Genomic DNA, 21,704 nt, shown 5'->3' with positions numbered 1-21,704 from the left:
TATCTATATACAGGGGTGGGCAAAAGTAGGTTATTATTAATAAAAAATAGTGCACTAATAAGTAAGTAATACAAGAATAAATTCTGTTTTGTATACTCACACTATAGACCTACTTTTGCCCACCCCCATAATCAGATCATAAAATGCATATCATTTCAATAGCGTTGAAATACTGGTTGCCCTTTCCCATGAAGAAAGCAGATTTTCATAACGTTAGCATAATCAAAGAAACCAAAGATCCAGTCATTAATTTGTCTTTCCAGTGAAACCAATTGCCTTTGAATTCATCCTGGGGAATCTGCTAAATGGGTGCTTATGGAAACATAAAAACATAGTAACCGCCCTAGCTGGTTTGACTCAGTGGATGGAACATCGGCCTGTGGACTGAAGGGTCCCGGGTTCGATTCCAGTCAAGGGCACATGCATGGGTTGCGGGCTTGATCCCCAGTTGGGGGCGTGCAGGAGGCAGCCGATTGATGATTCTCTCATTATTGATGTTTGTATCTCTCTCTCCCTCTCCCTCTCTGAAATCAATAAAAATATTTTTTAAAACACACACACACACACAACATAGTAACCAGTGACTGCCTCCGTGGGACTAGAGTAAAAATACATGGGGGACACTTTTCATCAAACCATGCAGGAAAAAAATGCTTTTACCATAATACATTTAATTTGAAAACTTACCTGTCATTTGTACACTTCTTAGCACTACACAGCGGATGTGCTTTTCCTTCCTCCTTAAAAAAAAAAAATGTTCCGGTCCAAACCATCAGCCTCTGTAGGTTGTCTTAATTGCTACTTTGCATTGCACTGGACTATGACTCTGATTTTTGGCACATGTGGTCATACACAGAGTTCCTAAAATAAAATGCTCCAGGATATCCCAGGAACTCTTAGAAGGCTTTAAAAACGGACTTGCTCACTGACAGCATATCTTTGATAAAGACACTTCAGGCGAGCAGAATGACTATTGTGAAAAGAATTATGTGATGTTGCAATCTTGAAGTGGGTCCGGAGAATCCTTGCCACCTAACTTGTCATGATCAGGGGGAGTCTGACGAGAATCCAGTTGTGATAAAGACAATTGTTTTTTTTCCTCCCCAAGTGACTATACATTTAAATAGCTAAAACATCTGTTCAGCAACATAGTAAAACATCTACACCCGGAACGCCTGAGAGAGGAGCCTGCCAAACCATCGGTTGAGAGGGACTTTGCTGGGGGGAGCACACCAAGATAAAGCAACTGCTGTTTATTTTGTCTGGTCAGGGGGAGAGCCGAGGCAACCAATATTTTGGGTTTCTTTTACTTCATTTGTGTGGAGAACTATTTGAGAAGGGCTGGTGAGGGGCTCTTTCCTGATAGGACCTTTTTCAGCTGTCCATTAGCAGAAGAGCAAGAGAACTTTGGATGTCAACACCTACCAGATTCTTGAAACCGGCCAACAGACCACAAACAGCGACTCTCTTCTTGTCTGGCCTTCACACCCCTCCCAATGGAAGCAGAAACGGGGAGCAGCAGGGAGACTGGGAAATCGGCCAGCAAAGGCACTCGGATTGCCCTGGTGGTGTTCGTTGGTAGCACCCTGGTGCTGGGCACCATCCTCTTTCTAGGTAAGTGGGGCACTGGAGGCCAGGGAGCTGGGCGAATGCAGTGAAATGTCTTTGTGCTTGATTCTGTCAGACTCATCAGGATGCAGGTGGAGGGCTGTTTGCTTGTGTTGGTCGATGGTGCATCCTTAGTTTCTATTAAGTATGCAAATAGTGGGAGCCTTTTCTTTAGGAGGCTAAATAAATAAATACACGCAAGTACTCGGTGCGTAGTCCAGGATGTGAAGTGGGTATAAAGTGGCTTCCGAGTGGCTGGAGGATTCGGTTGCACTGGGCAAATATTGTTTTTATGCATTACATTTAGCAAAATGAGTGTTTATGAATTCATAGGCAGATACTTTCATTTATTTTGCGAGGAAAGAATTACACCGTGATCAAAACCATGCTGGAATTTCTTTCCATTTGATTTCTGTCAATGTTTGCCTGAATGAATCACAAAATTTAACACACAAAATACAAATTAGTTTTTATAAATGCACCTTTAAATGATATTCTTCCTTTCCAACCCAGTGACTCTGGTGGGATGAAATTTTAACTCTGCCTTTCTATTAGATTTAAAAAATAATATGAAGGAAAAGAGGTTTTCTTCCAAGATTTGAAAGGTGTTAGGATTGAATTATGTTAACTCTTGGTGAGAATAAGGTTTCCAGGGAGAATATATGACGATAAAAACATATTCCTATACAAAAGAATGTAATACGTTGGAAAGACTATAGGCATTCTGAACCCTTGCCTATCAACCTTTGTATTTTTCTCATAAGCCCATACTATCTCATGAGCTTGAAAGTTGTATAGGACCAAGCCCTATACTTAGCAGATTCTAGGTGCAGTTTGAAATGTAGCATGCCTGGAAACATTCTTTGGCACATACAGGATGCAGGAGGCCATGTTTATCTTGGCAGGGGCAAACCAGTAATTAAACTTGAAAAGAGTTAGGGTTGTGTGGTTGAAAACTCTGCTAAAATGAGCAAACCATCTTTCCATGTTGTCTGTGGCTGAAAATTTAGGGAATTAGGTGGCTTTATTGCTTTCTGGTACAGTTAAATCTCCTACTCCTGCAGCCAAATTTGTGGCTCTCGAAAACTGTTATGCGATCTCTTGGCTTTTGGGTTTTAGGCAAGTGTCCTATCCTGAAATTCAAAACTGGAGGAAAACTGATAGGGGCATGCCAAGGGACTACATACTGTGTAGGAAGTGACCACAAAGCTAGACTATTTGTGTTTTGAAAACACTCCCAACTTAAAAATCCGAATGGTGATTGTTTATGTAAAAATATGTACTGTTTTGAATTATATTACTGCCTCTTGAAATGATTTTGAAATTCCATTGTTATGATTACATTCTGAGGCTGAAGCATATAAGTTGGAATACTCTTTTTTTTAAAATAAATATATTGATTTTTTTACAGAGAGGAAGGGAGAGGGATAGAGAGTTAGAAACATCGATGAGAGAGAAACATCGATTAGCTGCCTCCTACACACCCCCTACTGGGGATGTGCCCGCAACCAAGGTACATGCCATTGACTGGAATCGAACCTGGGACCCTTCCGTCTGCAGGCCGACGCTCTATCCATTGAGCCAAACCAGTTAGGGCTGGAATACTTTTGATGGCAGCAAATCTTTTTTCTTTGAGAGAACATGATTCTTTGGGGTCAGCAGTTAAGTTTTTAGAGCACAGTAAAACTCACCAAGCCATTATATACAGACCCAAGGAGGTCTGTATCTAATAGAAAAAAAGAACTTTCCAGTGTGCCCAATAACCTGGTTCTCACTAGGAATCTTTAAGAGGAGCTCTAATGATGTTAGAGAGTAAGGGTGTGGCTATTCTACACCTTTGCTTCTCAAAGGGTGGTCTGTGGACCAGTAGCATCAGCATCACTTGCAAGCCTGGGCTCTACCCACCCCAGACCTACTGATTCAGGATCTGCATGTTTACAAATTAAAGTTTCAGAAGCATTGCTTCAGGTGACCACATCCATTTGGATGCATACCGACAGAGACATTTGCTTTAAAATATATTTACACTCTCAAATTAAAAAGTAAATGATATTTTGGTCAGATATCTCTGCACTATGTCAGACTCCTTCTGTTCCCTCTTCACTACCTAGTTCCCCAGGCTCTGCCTCCTCCCCCCCACCGCCACCTTGCAACCAGCAAAGACCTTGTCTGGAAATCTCTTGGGACCTGCCAGGCAATGCTCTTTGTGATAATATTCTGGCTAAGGTCCTCCCCTCTTCAAGATGCTTCTAGTTTGACTTTGTGGTATATTCTTCTTCCTGTTCAAATTCAGTCTTATGCCTGGCTGGTGTGGCTCAGTGGTTGAGCATTGACCTATGAATCAGGAGGTCACAGCTCGATTTCCAGTCAGGGCATATGCCCAGGTGGTGGGCTCGATCCCCAGTGTGGGGCATGCAGGAGGCAGCGGATCAATGATTCTCTCTCATCATTAATGTTTCTCTCTCCCTCTCCCTTCCTCTCTGAAATCAATAAAAACATATTTAAAATAAAACAAGGCTGCCCTAACCAGTTTGGCTCGGTGGATAGAGTATCGGCCTACAGACTAAAGGGTCCCAGGTTCAATTCTGGACAAGGGCATGTACCTTGGTTGTGGGCACATCCCCAGTAGGGGGTGTGGAGGAGGCAGCTGATTGATGCTTCTCTCTCATCGATGTTTCTAACTCTCTATCCCTCTCCCTTCCTCTCTGTAAAAAATCAATAAAATATATAAAATAAAATAAAATAAAATAAAATAAAATAAAATAAAACAAGGCTAGTATCAAGAAGGTATTGTCCAGAACCATAAAATATTATTTACAATAAAGTTTATTTTTCCATTATAAAAACACACATGCTCATTAAAGAACATTTGGAAAACATATGGAAGTAGACTGAAGGGGAAATTTCCTCCATGGTTCCACCACCCAAGCACATTGCAATATTTGATACTAATTTTTAAACTGCACAGATATATTTTTACCTAACCACTGTTTTGTTTTTTTTTTTTTTTTGCTTTTTAAAGAAATCAAAATGCATCTTTATGCTACAATACTTCATTTCTTTTTTAAAAAAATATTTTTATTGATTTCAGAGAGGAAAGGAGAGGGAGAGAGAGAGATAGAAACATCCATGATGAGAGAGAATCATGGGTCGGCTGCCTCCCGCATGCCCCCTACTGGGGATCAAGCCCACAACCCGGGCATGTGCCCTTGACCGGAATCGAAACCGGGACCCTTCGGTCTGCAGGATGATGCTCTATCCACTGAGCCAAACAGGCTAGGTCAATACTTCATTTCTTAAAAGCAGGCCTGAGATGTTTCATAAGCAGTTCATCGAATCTGCAGTGTAATAGGTAAAAAGGCTGTTTGGAGGATGGCAGCAGAGATATGAACAGAGAAAAATCTGGCTCCTCTCAGAATGTGGGTTAATAAATAAAACAGAATATAAACAAACAGGCAAGTAAATAAACAAACCAGATTGACAGGCTGGCAAGTATTCTATCTCTAGCTGAAATATAGATACCACCACGCTTTCTGATTCTGCTTCTCAGTTGAGGATGCCACAAAGAGCCCTCCACCCCCAACTTCCATCTCCCCACAGCCACATCTCCAAATGGTTCCCTAGTTCTGCCCACAGAGCCCAGTGATAATGAATTCCCCACCAGTTCTTCGGCTACCAAAAATATTTCTGAAATCTAAGCTCACATCTGCTAATGCCCAGGTGCTACCTGGAGTTTACAAATGGGTACCCTTCTGTACTCCCGCAGAAATCCATTTAGATAATGTTGCACCAGATGGGGGAAAGTGAGCTATTGGTGGAAAGCTGTTTCCATCTTGCGGGGGTTTTGTTCTGCTTTGTGTTGGTGGAAGTAGTTGGAAGCTTGGTCCATGGAGCTGCGTCTGTCTGGTAGCTAGGCTGGGTCTGGAGGGAGGAGGGTGTGTGGGGTACAAAGCAGGCAAATAATGGCTCTCTTGCTAGATGACTGAGTTACATACAACATATATTACCTTCCTCCCCCTTGGGCCATATCTATATGGATGGTTTAGATATGACCCAGAACTCTATCTCTTTCCACTCAGGATTTGTTCGAAATGACGTTTCAATTTTCCCATCACTAAAACCAGAATGTAGTTGCAAACAAAAGAGTAAAATTATGAGACTTAAATCATAGATAATAGGGAATAGAAGAGACTTTAGAGATCTTCTAGCCCAGTAGTTTTTTTTGTTTTTGTTTTTTTTTTACTTGTTAAAATGCAGATGGCTGGGCCCTACCTCAGAGTTTCTGATTCAGAAGGACTGCAGGGCTTGGTAATTTGCATTTCTAACAAATTCCCAGGTGATGCTGTTGCCACTGCTCAGGGGACCCCATTCCGAGAAGCGCTGGTCTAATGGTGCCCAATCATCTTATGTTTGAGAGAATTGAATTGCAGAGCAACCAAGAGTCTCACCAAGGTTACTTAGCTAATGACCAGAGTCTGGTTCTGTGATATTGAGCCAACTGGATTTTTTAGTTCTGTGTCAATACTGAGAAGGATGAACTGATATCAAATGTCTTGTATATGTGCCTGATGGTGGGTTACCTGAGGGTGATCTGCTTCAAGCAGTCATTTCTTTATTTTGGTCTTGTTTTTTCAGTGAGTCAAGGTTTCTTAAGTCTCCAAGCTAAACAGGAGTACTGCCTGAAGCCAGAATGCATCGAAGCTGGTAAGTCAGTTTTCCATCCTGTGTCAAGTTATAATTATGGTACCTTGGGGAGTGGAAGAGAAAACAGGTGGTATTTTTAGTATCCTGTTTGCTTGAGGTTTACAAAGTATGAAATGCAATTTTGATGAAAGTTTAAGTTTACTTTCAAATCTGGGTGTGAAGTTGTGGAGCGCAGGTTTCCTGTTTTCTTTTTCCTTGAAAAAAAAACAAAAAACAGCTGTGCGGTATTTCAAGTCATTGCAGGCAGACAGAGATATGACGATTTCGGCTCCAGACCACCACAATAAAATGAGTATTGCAACAAAATGAGTTGTAGTCTTTTTGCCGGTGGAGGGTCTTGCCTTCAGTTTGTAAAAAAAAGCAACACCTGTGAAGAGCAATAAAGCAAAGCACAATAAAACACTTGAAAACGATATATAACCTTATTAATCAGTCTCACCCCAATAAATTTAATAAAAAAAGAACCCCCCCCCAAGGTATTCCATTGACCTTCCTATGGCCTCAACTCGATAGATTCCTATTTATCTTAAACAGTCTTTCTGAATCTTCTGGTTAGTGGGTCCACCCTGCTTGCGTCCACGCAGGGATTCTCTGTAAATCCATGCTTCCTCGGTTACCTGGAGTCTCTTTGGGTCCTTCTATTCCACATTACAAGTCAAATTTTTCTTGAGGTGATCAGGCCGTATATCAGTGAATTCCTTAAAGTGAAGCTGAGTACTGAAAGTTGCCTCAGCTATTAGATTCCTTCCATAAACCAGTGTTAGGGCCTAGATTTCCAGCCCCACCCCCATTTTTCAGGTGGGCAGGGACACTAGTGTGTTTTCGAAAGAGAAAGCCATAGGATAAGTTAAGCACATGAGCCCCACTATGCACAGGGGTCTGTAGAACACCTGCAGAACACGTCGCAGAATGGTGGCCAAGGGAAGGACCAGAGCAATGCTGTGTGCGCGGATGCTGTGTGCATGTGTGTGTCACGTGCGTGCGTGTGTGGGAGCCACGTGCATGTGCACTTTGTGTGTGCGTGCCGGCGTGCCTTGTGCGTACATGCCGCATGTCTGTTTGTATGCGTGTGTCCATGGGTGGCTTGTGTGTGTGCACCACGTGCCTGTGTGTGTACATGCCACATGTGTGTGTATGTGTACGTGCATGCGTCCACGGGTGGCGTGTGTGTACGTGTGTGTGCGTGCACCACGAGCATGTGCGTTCATGCCGCATCTGTGCGTGCTGCGTGCGTGCGTGCGTGCCTGCGTCCACGGGTGCCGTGTGCGTGCGTGCGTGCGCGTGCGCGTACGTATGCACTTTGTGCATATCTGGGCGCCTTGTGCGTGCATGCGTGGGCGCTGTGTGTGTATGTGGGTGCAGCACGCTAGAAAGTGCTTGGCTTCGGAACCTTTTCTAAGATGTCTCTCCCATAAATCTCTTTTCTTCACCTTTTCTATTTCCTCCTATTTTAACCGGTGTTTCAAAATAAGAAGTGGAGAAAAGAAGGAAAGAAGGAATGAAGGAATGAAGGAACGGGTATGTTAATGATAGTGGGTAAGGGCAAACAGTCTGGCATGGGTTTGAAGCATAATGTGGCCACTTAAAAGCCACATGATCTTGAGTTAAGTACAATAGACACCCTAAGTCTCAGTTTCACCATCTGTAAAGTGGGGATAATAGTTTTCACTTATCATGCCAGTGAGAATATAAGAAAATAATGATTGTGGTAGTAGTAATCCAGGTCCACAATTCCAGATCCTTAACCCCAAACCCAGAGAACATGGTAATTCTCAGTTGGCAAGACTGGACCTGATCTCAACTCCTGTGGTGGCAAAACTGGATCTTAACTTATGTGAGGCTGTTTTAGACTTTGTTTTCCCCGTATGAGAATATGTATACATTCCCAATAGAATTCTTAATGTGCTTGTTTCAGGAGTGCCATTCCAGATGTTGCTGTAGGCGTTCTGTTATATAATCTGTGGTATATGCACTGTATAACTTTTCTAAAATGTGAAAATCTATGAGCTCTGAAACATCTGGCCTCAAGTTTCAGATAAGTGTTCGTGGAATTATAGTACTAAAAATTTATATGTGTGGTTGCCGGATTTAGCTACAGACACATTTAGGATGCTCAGTTAAATTTGAGTTGCACACGTGCAACCACTAATTTTTTTGCAGAAGTATGTCCCATATAATAATTGCTATGAATTTATACTATAAAATTAGTCATTTATTTGAAATTCAAATTTCACTAGGCATCTTGTATTTTACCTGGCAACTGTATTATTTGGCAGTGTCTCTGGCACTGTTCTAAACACTTGACATATATTTACTCATTTAATTATCTTGAAAATCCTATGGGGTGTTATTATGGTCCGCATTTTACAGATGAGGAAACTAAGACATAGAGAGGTTAAGTAACCTGCCTGAGGTTACAGAGCTACTGCATTGCATTGCTGGCATTCAAATCCAGATAGTCTGGCTCTGGAGTCTGTGATGATGCCATACTGTCTGGAAAGGGCTAGCATAGTTCCTGGCACAGAGGAAATGCCCAGTATTTATTATTATTATTATTATTACCACCCCTCCCCCTCTTTCTTGAGCCCTGATTAAACTTACAAACTCAGCCTGGTATATGGGGTGATCCCTCCATCTGTACTACATAAACATTAGCTGGAAACCACATAACAATTCACCTTATATACAGCTAGAGGCCCAATGCATGACATTTGTACAAGGGGCTTGGCCCTCGCAGGCGCGGTGGCTTGCCTCGGCCCTTGCAGCTCCGGCTCTGTCTGAAAGGTCGCCAGGAAGGTCTAAGTAGCATATTATGCCTTTATTATTATTATTTTTTAAAAATATATTTTATTGATTTTTTTTACAGAGAGGAAGGGAGAGGGATAGAGAGTTAGATACATCGATGAGAGAAACATCAATCAGCTGCCTCCTGCACACCCCCCACTGGGGATGTGCCCGCAACCAAGGTACATGCCCTTGACCGGAATCGAACCTGGGACCCTTGCTTCTGCAGGCCGACGCTCTATCCACTGAGCCAAACCAGTTAGGGCAATGCTTTCATTATTATAGATAACTTGAGAGAGTACATAACACAGGTTTCCTTCATCATCGTATATATACATATATGTGTATATATATGTATAATAATTATTATTATTAAAACAAGAGTCTGGGTTTTCCCCATGAAGCCGAGTGGGGGGAAAGGAGTTTTGGTGTATGGTCCCTTGCAATTTGAAGTCACAGTTCCCTTCTCAAAATGCAGCTCTGTGCCCAGCTGGGAAATGTGAATGATGAATTTGAAGGCCGAAGCTAGAGTTTCCCCATTCACCGGGCTCAGTTCCAAATTCAGTGAGTGATGTATTCCTTCACTTTATATCAGGGCTGAGGTTGGAGCTGACCTTGCAGTTTTTCTAGGTACCTGCAAGAATACTGAGGAGATGGGGAGGGCTACATTTGAGGGTTGGGAGGCACCCAAAAAGCAATGTGCTTGTGTGAATAAAAATGTGTAAGAGTGCCCTCGGTGGCCCCGGATCTGTCTCTGCTTCTACAGTGTTGGGACGGAACAGACCCTGGGACACCCCTTCTTCCAGCCTCCAGCCACTCTCCAGCGTCTCATCCAGTCACCACCTTCAGAACCACTTCCGGGACCAGCCAACACACTGTTTGTTTTTTTCTACCTTAACTCCTTATTGCCGAACAGCCATGAGCTCCCACATTGGTCAGAATTATTCCACTGAGGTGGAGGCTGCGGTCACCCTGCATCTGCGGGCCCCCCACACTCACCTCTCTCTGGGCTCCTGTTTCCACCCGACAATGTGGCTCTGGAGGGCGGGGCCACTTCTTCCAGGAGTTGGTGGAAAAGAAGTGCGAGGGCGCTGAGCATCTCTTTTTTTTTTTTTTTTTAAATATATTTTATTGATTTTTTACAGAGAGGAAGGGAGAGAGATAGAGAGTTAGAAACATCGATGAGAGAGAAACATTGATCAGCTGCCTCCTGCACATCTCCTACTGGGGATATGCCTGCAACCCAGGTACATGCCCTTGACCGGAATCGAACCCGGGACCCTTCAGTCCGCAGGCCGACGCTCTATCCACTGAGCCAAACTGGTTTCGGCACTGAGCATCTCTTAAAGATGTAAAACCAGCGAGGTGGCCGCATTCTCTCCAGTTCATGCTGAAGCCTCCCCACAGTGAGTGGGTGAAACTCAGGCCGCCATGGAAGTCGCCCTGTCCTGGGAGAGGAACCTGCAGGCCCTGGGTTCTGTTCGCACAGTCACAGACCCTCAGCTCTGTGACTTCCTGCAGAACTGCTTCCTGGATGATCAGGTGAAACTCATCAAGACGAGTGACCACCTGACTAACATCTGCAGGCTTCCACCCCCAGGCTGGGCTGGGCAGTATCTCTTTGAAAGGCCCATCTTTAAGCACAACCAGAAGCCTTTGGAACACAGAGGCCTTTGGGGGGGGGGGGCGCCCTCTGCATTCCCCTGGTGTCTGGCTTTTGTCTGAGCCTCTCCCCGAAACTACTAGCCGTTCTTTTAACCACCCTGAAGCCCTCTCCCATGCATTGGACCAAATGGAAACAATACAGCTTTATGCAAAAAATAATAATAATAATGTGTGTGGGGTTCCTTTGTGTGAGTGTAAATATTGTGTGGGACTGAAACTTGTATGTTCAGTGACCCTGAGGTGTCACATAGAAGATTCATTCTGTGGCTGCACAGCCAGTATAACTAAAAAGAAACTGAAATGAAGATTTTGTGTGTCCTAGTATATTTGCATGTTAAATAATAATAATATAGTAGCAGTAAGTAAAAATGTAATTGGATAAAACTGAATTCTGAAAGATGAAAATATTAAGCCAATTTAAAATTTATAAACCATAGATAGGATTAATGACAATTTTTTTGCTTTGTTCTTTTTTGGGGGGAGTTTGAAAATAGTAGGAATTTTGATGTCCTATAGAAATGAGGATGTTTGTATATTATTTACTTTATTGAAGACAAAAAGCTGTTTGAAATTTTCATAGAAAGTCTAGGCAAGAGAAATATCTAGCTTTACTTTTAAGCCTGGAGGAACCACACATGTAGCCAAATGAACATGTGTATCTAAATGTATACAGATTTTACTTTGGGGGGCAATTTATTCACATTTAGCTGAAAACTCATTGGGTTTTCATTACTTTGAACAGAAATGTATTCTGGCATTAATGAGAGTATGAAAACTACTTAGGATGTCATCTTTCCAATATCAAAATATTGGCTGGCTGAAAAAAATTTGTTAGTGGATATCTCTGTGCTAGAGTGGTAGTAAGCAATTGTATGACAGTTGGAAGAGAGTTGGAGTTCAATGTTGGGAATATTGGAACCTTCTCATTTTGTAATGAATGTTTTTAAAGCTCATGGAAACATTTACATTTGTACAAACTTCCTACCTATCGACTATATGTCATATGTAATTGTGTGTGGACTTATGAAAGAGGAAAAAAATTATACATCAGTCTTTTTTGTCTTTCTGTTAACTTATACAAATACTCAGTTCTGCTCCTAGACCTGGGTAAGAGCGGCCCCTGCCTTGGGTCCCTCATCTAGAATGCCCACTTTGCCTTGCTCTCTAGCCAAGGAGTCTTATAGGGCCAAGTTAGCAGCCTTCTACAACCCAGAGTTCACTGCTGGATAGCAGTTGATTCAGGGAAATGTAAAAGCTAAGGCTTGGGAACTGGTAGATAGGAAATCATTGTTTAATTTGGAAGAGGCCAATACACAGCATTCAGTGATTGTCATTAATCCTATGATTTTCTTTTTACATAGCTGCTGCCATCTTGAGTAAAGTAAATCCGTCTGTGGACCCTTGTGATAATTTCTTCCGGTTTGCTTGTGATGGCTGGATAAACAGCAATCCGATTCCCGAAGATATGCCAAGCTATGGGGTTTATCCTTGGCTGAGACATAATGTGGACCTCAAGTTGAAGGGTAAGTTTCTACTGGGGATGGTGACACGCTTTACAGAGATCAGTATTTGACCAAAAAAAACAACAAAAAAAAAACAAACCCAAACACCATAATTTCCCTATTCACTTTTTAGCTATACTGAATTCATGTTCAAGATTTTTAAAAATGGAAGCTTGGGAGGAAAGTTGTGGAATTCCAATCTCCCCGATCTCAATACAAGCTTGAGTCATTACGTTCATGTTTCACAGTAGTAATTTCTGCTGCCCAAGGACAAATAGTATCTGATTGAGACTGGGAGCAAAGGAATAGTTAATGCAAACCATGTTATATCAATGTACTTATTTGTCTGTTGTGTTCAGAGGAAACTTTATCACTTGCTCATTGTGTCCTAGATTTTTATGGCTTACAAAATAAACTTGACACCTCATCGTTTTTTGCCATCACTTTTGAGAACTCTGGATGACCTTTGTGTTTGTCATATTGTTCCTGTTAACTTCTAACTTGGCTCTGGGGAGACTGTCTTTTCTACCATGGCCTCTCTTGCAACGACAAGATCACACACACGTACTCACATGTGCGTACATACACATACTCACATAGGTGTGTGTGCACACACCCTTTAAAAGTTGAAAATGTCTTTTGCCAGAGGATCTTCTGTTTGCAATGGATCTAAGTTTTATGCTGAGCTATTGGAGACCGCCATTTCAGGAGGGAAATTGGTAGATTTCAAAGCCAGATAAGTTCGGTGTTTTGAGAAGGCAAAAATAATGTTTTTTTCCTCTTTGTGGTAACTGTTAGTTATGCTGTATAACTTGCATTCATTTACACCTACAAAGAATTTCTGAGCAGTTACAGGGATCATTATTTTCCTTTCTTCCCCAACTCTTTTTTTCCAAGATTTTAAATACATGAAAATCAAATATGTACCAATTTATAGATATACTATAACCAAAACATGATAAAATAGATAATTGTTATCAATTGTAAGGGAAAACATGCTTAAATGTCACTAACTATAAATCATATGTATGCAGGAGAGGGTGTGTAGGAAGAGATCAACCAATGAACTTGAATGCATATATGCATAACGCGTGGACACAGACAGTGGGGTGGTGAGGGCCTGGGCGGGGCCGGGGGAGGACGGGAGCGGGCTGGAAGAGGTTTATGGGGGGGAAAAGGAGGACCTATGTAATACTTTCAACAATAAAGATTAAAAAAAGTAAATCATATGAACTTACATTTTCTACTAAGAGACCCAAACTTAGTCGTCATAAATTATAAATGAGAATTTTCAAGAATGTCAGAGATTTACCCCAACCCAACAGGTGAAATTCCCATACTATGCAACCATAAATAAGACTTCAAGGAATGAATTTGCTAATACTTATTTCCCTATAAGATATTACCTCAGGTTGGTCCATCACTTTCCAATCTTGCCTATTTCCTGTTTCCCTTTTGTGGCTTTCTAAATCCAATCACGTGTGCAGAAATATCACTGAAGAATAAGAGAAAGACAAGATTTCCAGATAGATGCTCCTTTTACATTACTTGCAATAAAAAGATTTCCATCTTCAGGGCATGAAACAGTTAGTAATTTAAAGAACTTTTTGGAGATGTCTTAATGTAAAAATTAAAATCAGTATTGATGTGTTTTATTTGAGGAGGATATTGTATACAGGCTTCTTTAAAATTCATAGAAACAAGAGTAAACTGTTCAGAGCAGCACTGGAGTTTTTTGTTTGCTTACTTCTTTTAAAAATGAAAAATTTCATTTCCAAGCGTAGATGGGAAATAGAGAAGAGCAAAAATAACATGCAAAAGGAAAGAAGAAAGCCTCCTATAAGTCCACCCCGAGGAGTAGCTACTGATGAAGCAATTGGGTATATATCTTTGCAGGATTTTTTTTCATGTGTGATTACATATGCATAGCCATCACACACCCATATACTTAAAAATTAACTGATATGCATACTGTTCTGTCACCTTTAAAAATGATGTATTTTTCATAGACATGGATTATGTAAGAGATATTTTTTCCTATTACAAATAACACTATAATAAATATCCATGTGTACACATCTTTATGTCCTTCCCTAAATATATCTTTAGTATAAGTTCCCAGAAATGCACTTGTTATGTTGAAAGAGTATTCATAGTTTAAATTTTGATTCATATAGTTGAATCGCCCTTTAGAAAGTAATTTCTAGGTCTTTACATATTGTTTTGCTGTTTGACATGATAACTTTTCTCCATCGACTTTTTTTTGTGTGTGGTATAAAGTAGGGGTCAGCAAACTGTGGCCAGTGGGCCAGATCCGGCCCACTGCCTATTTTTGTAAATAAAGTTTTATTGGAAGACAGATACATCCATTCATTTCTGTATTATTTATGGCTGCTTTTGCATGACAGAGTTAAATAGTTGCTACAGAGGCCGTATGGCCTTCAAACCCTAAAATATTTACTCTCTGAACCTTATGGAAAAAGTTTGCCAACTTGCAATGTCTGGCATAAAGGTTTGATATACTGTATTGGATCTGATTAAAACTTTATTAATTAATAGCTTTTTGTGGCTTCTTTGGGATTTTTTAGAGAGGTTATCATAAAATTAAGAAGTAATTATAATTTCCTTTTACTATGTTGCCTAGAGCCTCCAGAACAGAATTGAATAATAGCAATGATAATGGGTATATTTTTCATATTTCTAGCTTGGGTAGTAATGTCTCTAGTATTCCCCCTCAAATATATTTTTCCTTGTAATAGGTAGTCTTCTTTATTCTGTTCTGTTATTTCTAGTTTACAAAAAGGAGTTGTGAAAGAAAAACCTCTCTTTACTATTTATCAAGAAAGTCAGATGAAATATCTCTTAAATTCTCTAGATTTTCTCATGCTGACTTTACCTTATAAACCTGAAATGAACCCTACCTGTGAATGATTTATTATTTTCTTTTAAGGAATTATTATACTTGAATAAGCTATTATTTGTTTTTTACATTTGTGTCTATATTTATGATTCATGCTGGTCCATGGATTTTTATGTGCTAGGTTTGTCCAATTCTGTTATTAAAATTGTGCTGGCCTTGTGAAACAAAATGGGAGGCTTCCCATATATTTCTGTGCTCTGGGGAAGACAACCAAATAAATCGCAAGTTATTCTGTGACAAGCACTGTAAAGGGTGAATTAAAAAATTGATCACAGGCTCTTGTTTCAAGTGCCAATAAGGAGACCAAATGGTGGAGTAGTGTCTCTTTTTAAATTGGTATAATCTTGTACCAGACTATGTGTTTGAAATATAAAATGTGTATTACTTTTTTAAACTTTTAAACTTTGAGGTAATTCACATTTACAGAAAAGTTGAAAGAATAGCACAAGAAACTCCAATATACTCTTCACCCAGATTCCCTGGTTGCTACCATTTTGCTATATTTGTTTTATAATATTCTGTCATTGTCTCTATAAATGTGTAGATATTGTTTTATTCTGTTTATATCAATGCATTTATATATAGATAGTGAGAAAATATATCTATAAATGTATAGACATTGATATACAGATAGACTTATAGATATATTTTTCTGAACTCTTACAGGTATGTTGCACCTGAGTATTCTTAAAGTGTATAATAGAGCTTTTCAAATATCAGATGTGGCTACAATCTTATTTTTTAAACACTAGATCTTTAAATTCTGTCTATATCTCTTTATATATTCTATATCTATGTATCTACATATCTCTCACTGTATCTGCCCATTCATCCAAGCATCCAGGCAATAGAAGCTCATTGTACACCAACTATAAATGAATAACAAGAAGAAACATACTTCAAATCCCACCACCTAGCTATAATTTTTTAACTGCAAATATACATATAAAATTATATGTGTAACTTAAAAGGAATCATATAATATGTTCTCTTTTTATAATCTGCTCTTTTTACTTGATATTTACATGTTAACATCTTTTCATGTAAATAAAAATAGATCTATAACATCATTTGCCATGATTGCTTTTTATGGATACACTAGAGGCCTGGTGCGTGAAATTCTGTGCACTTGGAGGGGGGGGGGGTCCCTCAGCCCGGCCTGTGCCCTTTTGTAGTCCGGGAGCCCTTGGGGGATGTTCATTAGTTGGACATCCTTAGCACTGCTGAGGAGGTGGGAGAGGCTCCCACCACTGCCGCTGCACTCGCCAGCTGTGAGCCTGGCTTCTGGCTGAGCATTGCTCCCCCTGTGGGAGCACACTGACCACCAGGGGGCAGCTCCTGTGTTGAGCATCTGCCCCCTGGTGGTCAGTGCACGTCATAGTGACTGGTCGTTCTGCTGTTTGGTCAATTTGCATATTAGCCTTTTATTATATAGGATTACAGTTTATTTAAGCCAGGGGTGGGGAACCATTTTTCTACCAGGGGCCATTTGGGTATTTATAACATCATTTGTGGGCCATGCAAAATCATCAACTTAAAAATTAGCCTGCTATATTTGGTCAAATATTTAATTAGCTCATCCCTAATGCCTTGGCAGGACCAGACTAAATGATTTTGCAGGCCGTATATGGCCCATAGGCCAGACATTCCCCACCCCTGATTAAGCGATTCCTATGATGCCACTTAGGTTGTTTACAATTTTTTTTTCCTTACTGTAAGCTACTCAGAGCATGAGTTTTGAAGCCACAGAACTGGATTTGAATCCTGGTTCCCTTTCATTTCTCTTCTGTGTCACTTTTGGTTAATTACTTAGCTAGCTCAAGTTTTCTTATCTTTCAAGTGGAGATAACAATACCCAATTCATGGGGTTTGTGAGGACTAAAGGAGATGACCCATATAAATTATCCAGTCCAGTTCCTTTCATATAGCAGGCCCTTAATAAATATTTGTCCTTTGCTCCTCAGTTTTATCTCAAAGATAGTTCTGAGTCTCACAAATAATGTCTATGAAACTCTTAAGTATTATTCTGGTCTTATCCTTTGTAAATATCATGTGCTTTCAAAAATATTGAATACTGTCTAGATATTTTTTCTCACCCTCGATAAAGAGAACATCCAAAAATAAAATGCAATACTACCAATCAAAAGAAAACCATTTTCTTATGTCTGATAGAGAACACACAGATATGGCCATCCAATTTGTGAAATAAAATGGATTTGACAGACCTGGCTGATGAAAAATTGCCCTCTATTGAAGTCAGCAACCTGGCTTTGTGAATTTTTTCTTTAAATGGCATATAAGACTCAGATTTCTACTTGGAAAATAAAATAATTTCTTGTTCTCTTCAAGAATCAGGATTTTATTTAAAAAAGGCTGAATATAGTCATGTGTTTAAATGTCTTAAAATTTCCTTCCTACAAAACCTCCCAAATTTGTCTTTATGTGACCATGGAGATGACACAGCACGCATTGCTTATGAACGAGCAGATGAAAATGTTGCAAATGAGCACTTATGAAACATGAGGCAATGAGTGAGATAGAACACTTGTGTCAAACAGAAGACAGATGACTCAAGGTAGGGCCAGCTCATCTCTATTATGGAATAACAATCTTTGCCAATATTTTGTAAAGAAATGCAGTATATTATTATGTTCAAGCACAGACAGCATCAGTGGAACAATAAAGCGAAGTAGGGGCTATGCATTAATGAGAAGAGAAAGATGATTGTGATTCATAGATCAGTTGTTTATTTGTAAATACTTGCTGGTTGAGATCCAAATGATTCCCATAATTAAATAACCCTCTATAATCTTTTTTTCCCCCCTACAAATAATCCTAGCCAAACCAACTTTTACATATAAAAGAAAACTTCAGTTTAGCTCCAGTAAAGTGATTTGATAACTAGGAAGATCAGATTATTGAAGATACAGTTAACAGTGGCGTTTTCCTCGTACCATGAACATAATGTAATGAATTACCAATCTAAGCCTTGATATCATTAAGTTTTTTGAAATAAATGATATCAGACTGGAAAAATCAAAATGGGGATGCATTGGGGCCATTGTGGTGGGCTTTTTATTCCTGGTGAAAACTCAGGCCCTGGCAGCCTCAGTGAATCTGCTATGCAGACTGGGTGTGCCCACTCAGAGAAGATTTCCATTTTTCTGATCATGCTGGCTCTTTTCCATGTGGCCACACAGGAAGCAAAGATTGCTAGATTATACACATGTCACCATCACTCTTGTATGCACAGAGGGGTCCTGCATGAAGGTTTGGGCCTGTATAGAGGACTTTGAGAATGTCAAATGAAATGATTTTACTTGGAAAGATTTTTGTTGTTGTTCACCTTTTTCCTAATCTTTCATACACCATCTGAGTTCGGGTGGGGGTGGGGATGCATGGAGTGTGAGGAAGGGGAAAGAAGTTGTCAAATTTTAAAAGTGTAGAAATTTCCTGTTAGGAGATATTCACTTCAAATATAGAAATGAATTTCTTCCTGAAGACTGTGAAGAATGTTCATGTAGCTTTAAGATATGTTCTATTTCACTGGCTGAAGGAAGAGGCCATGGGAATGGCTCCCATGTGTAAAAGCTTGCGTTCTAGTAGTTTTCGCAGTTGGCATTTTAGGTTTTCTTCTTGTGTGTTTTTTCCATCCTCCATATATTTCCTTGTCTTACTTTTTGACTCTTAAATGCTCCAAGCATTTGATTTTAAGATATGATATTAGCCAGATGGATTTCATGTAGTTCTTCTGTCATAATGGTTAATATTACAAATAAGTTGGTTGTGCTTGATAAGAACCAGATCTATTCATTGCATCCATTCTGAGTATGCTCTTTAATTTGGGAGAAATTCATTCACTTTAAATAGAAATGCACAGCATTGTGACCATATTAATTAATTTGTGGACTAAAGATTATTTACTGAGCATTTACTTTTTTCCTGGCAGCAGTTGCTTTCAGTCACAAATGACAAAAACACCTACTCAAGCTGGCTTAAACAATAAGAAAAATTAACTGGCTTATGTAACCAAAATGCCTAGTGGACTTTAGGTAAGGGTTGATCCAGCAGCTGAACTATGTCATTAAGAATCACATTCCAGGCCCTAACTGGTTTGGCTCAGTGGATAGAGCATCGGCCTGCAGACTCAAGAATCACATTCCTTTCTTTCTCTACTCTGATGTCCACCATCTTATGCTCCTAAGTCTGTTTGGTGTAAGATTATTGCCAATAGCAACCAGAATTTACACTTTCTCATTCACATCTAGCAAGAGGTATCATGTTAGACATAGGAGGATACACAAGTGCAGAGATTAATAAAACTCCCAAGATTGTCCTTGTGGAAATGAAAAATTTGCATATCACAAAATGTTTCAATAGGTACGGTAGTCAAGACTCTAGCACTGCACTGTTCACTTATGGTAACCACTAGCCACATGTGGCTTTGAGCACTTGAAATATAGCTGGCTGGAATTGAGATGTGCTGTGAGTGTAAAATACATATCAAATTTCAAAGACTTTGTTTTAAAATATGTGACGTATCTGATTATTTTATAATTACATATTAAAATGATACTATTTTAAGATCTTTTGGGTTAAATAAAATATATATAACCTCACCCGTTTTGCTTATTTAAATGCAGCTACAAGAAAATTAAAAATTTCATATGTGGCTCAGATAATATTTTTATGAGACAGTGCTCTCTAGAGCCCTGAAGAGGTCATTAGAAAGGTGAGTTATCTTGGAATGAATTCAAATTTATTTCAGTGATAGAGAAGGGTCAGAGAACATCTTTATTAAAAATAACCCCCTACTCCTACCCAGTCTCTCTGACTCCTATTACCTGTAAGTTTGTCCTTTGTGGCATGTATAACCATCTGAAATTATCTTGTTTCTGTACTTTCTTACTTGTTCCATGTTCTCTCTTATGCGTGTCGTCCTTCCCCACTCCCCACCTGGTCACCCCACAGAGGGTAAATTTCCTGAGAGCCAGAATCTTGTCCATTTTGGCTTCACTGTGATCCAGCACCACAGCCTAGTGACTGGCACATTGTTGGCGCCGAGGAAATAGTTGTTGAAGAAAGGAGAGAATGATCATGCACTCTGTGTGGCTGGGTGCTGAGGTGGAGTGGCTGGTTGGCTGGACAGGGAGAAGTGGTTTTCTCATCTCCTCTTCCTCCCCCTCCTCCCGTGCCTGGGATTCTGCATGCTCCCCCAGAAAAGTCCTGAGATATAACCAGAGCTTGGCCCTGACAGGAGGGGAAGGGTAATTGTTAGTTGTTCTCCGTTTGTGTTCTAGGCCTCAGGAAGGGAGGATAGTGAGCCAGTCCAGAGTCCTCCCGGGGCTCCAAGACTCCCTGGTGCTGTGGTCTTGTATAAGTTACAACAAGGGAAATCAGAGCTCAACGGGTGGTGTTCAAGTTCAGTCTCTGAAAAAAAATTGGGGCTCTTCCACTTACTGGCTATGTGACAGTGGGCAAACCACTTCCCCTGTGCACCTCAGTTTCTTCTCTGGTTATACTGTTGGAAGAATTGACTGAGATGTGCTGAATATCTTCTGCACAGGGTTCAATACTTAGCATCTGTTATTACTGTTAACTTCATGAGGCTTACATTAATGTTTTAAAAGCACTTGGCACATAATAGATGCTTAAGAAATGTTAGTTTCAAAGCCAAATACAAATTTTATAACTTGAATTTATAAAAAAACTTTAGAGCATTACTAGAGTAAAATATTGTGATCCAGTTCCCCCCCCCCCAAAGTATTACATACTTGTAAATAAGGCAGCTGTCCTGAAAATGGCAGGCCTAGGAGGGAAAACAATAGGTTATGATAGTTGTGTGTATTCCTAACTTTTATTGACAGACCATGGCCATTACCTTGAATCCTGCAAGGTCTTGATAATCAAATTGGTCAGACAACACACTCCTTGGGGAATGTGAGTTTTAAGTCACTCCTACAGTAAAAGAAAGAAGAGGAAAGGGGAATCAGGGAAAATAAGAAAGAGTGTCATCGTAGGCTGCTCTAGATCCTCTTTAGATGCCATTAAAACAATTACATCTATGCCCCTTTCTTTTCTCATCCCTAGGGGATCCTTAACCCAGGCCCACAACCCCTCAAGAAGGCGCTTGATAGAATTCAGGAACTTGCATGGGGAAAAATGCACCATTATTTTTACTAACCTTTGATGGAATTTTAGCTTTTCAATTATGAACTGAAGCAACAAACTCTGATATTATTAGCTGTCACTTTTTTATTGCAAGTCATTGTTATTTTTCTTAAATACAGATGTTACAGGTATCTTAAGATATTATTTACATACATCACCACTTCAAAATCATAAAGTGGCTAGACCCAATGCTGGATTTTATTTAATGAGTTAATGAAGTATCACAAACATGATGTCAAATAGTAAAACAACTGTTTTGTTAACTGTTTCCGAATAACTGGTTTCCTTTATAAATCTGTGTTCCTTTCCCTTTTAAAAAAATATATTTTATTGATTTTTTACGGAGAGGA

General features: G+C 39.9%; 1 protein-coding gene across 1 annotated transcript in view; it reads left to right on the top strand.

Annotated features, from left to right (window-relative positions):
* The first annotated feature begins 1,298 nt into the window (after nt 1-1,298).
* Nucleotides 1,299-21,704, top strand: part of PHEX (phosphate regulating endopeptidase X-linked) — a 195,036-nt gene continuing 174,630 nt past the window's right edge. The window contains exons 1-3 of the mRNA XM_059679129.1: nt 1,299-1,614; nt 6,244-6,312; nt 12,123-12,284. Coding sequence (XP_059535112.1) covers nt 1,497-1,614; nt 6,244-6,312; nt 12,123-12,284 — 349 coding nt within the window. The 5' untranslated portion in view covers nt 1,299-1,496. The remainder of the gene's footprint in view (nt 1,615-6,243; nt 6,313-12,122; nt 12,285-21,704) is intronic.

This window comes from Myotis daubentonii, chromosome X (genome assembly GCF_963259705.1).
Source record: "Myotis daubentonii chromosome X, mMyoDau2.1, whole genome shotgun sequence".
Taxonomy (NCBI): domain Eukaryota; kingdom Metazoa; phylum Chordata; class Mammalia; order Chiroptera; family Vespertilionidae; genus Myotis; species Myotis daubentonii.
This window is presented reverse-complemented; position numbering and strand designations above follow the sequence as displayed.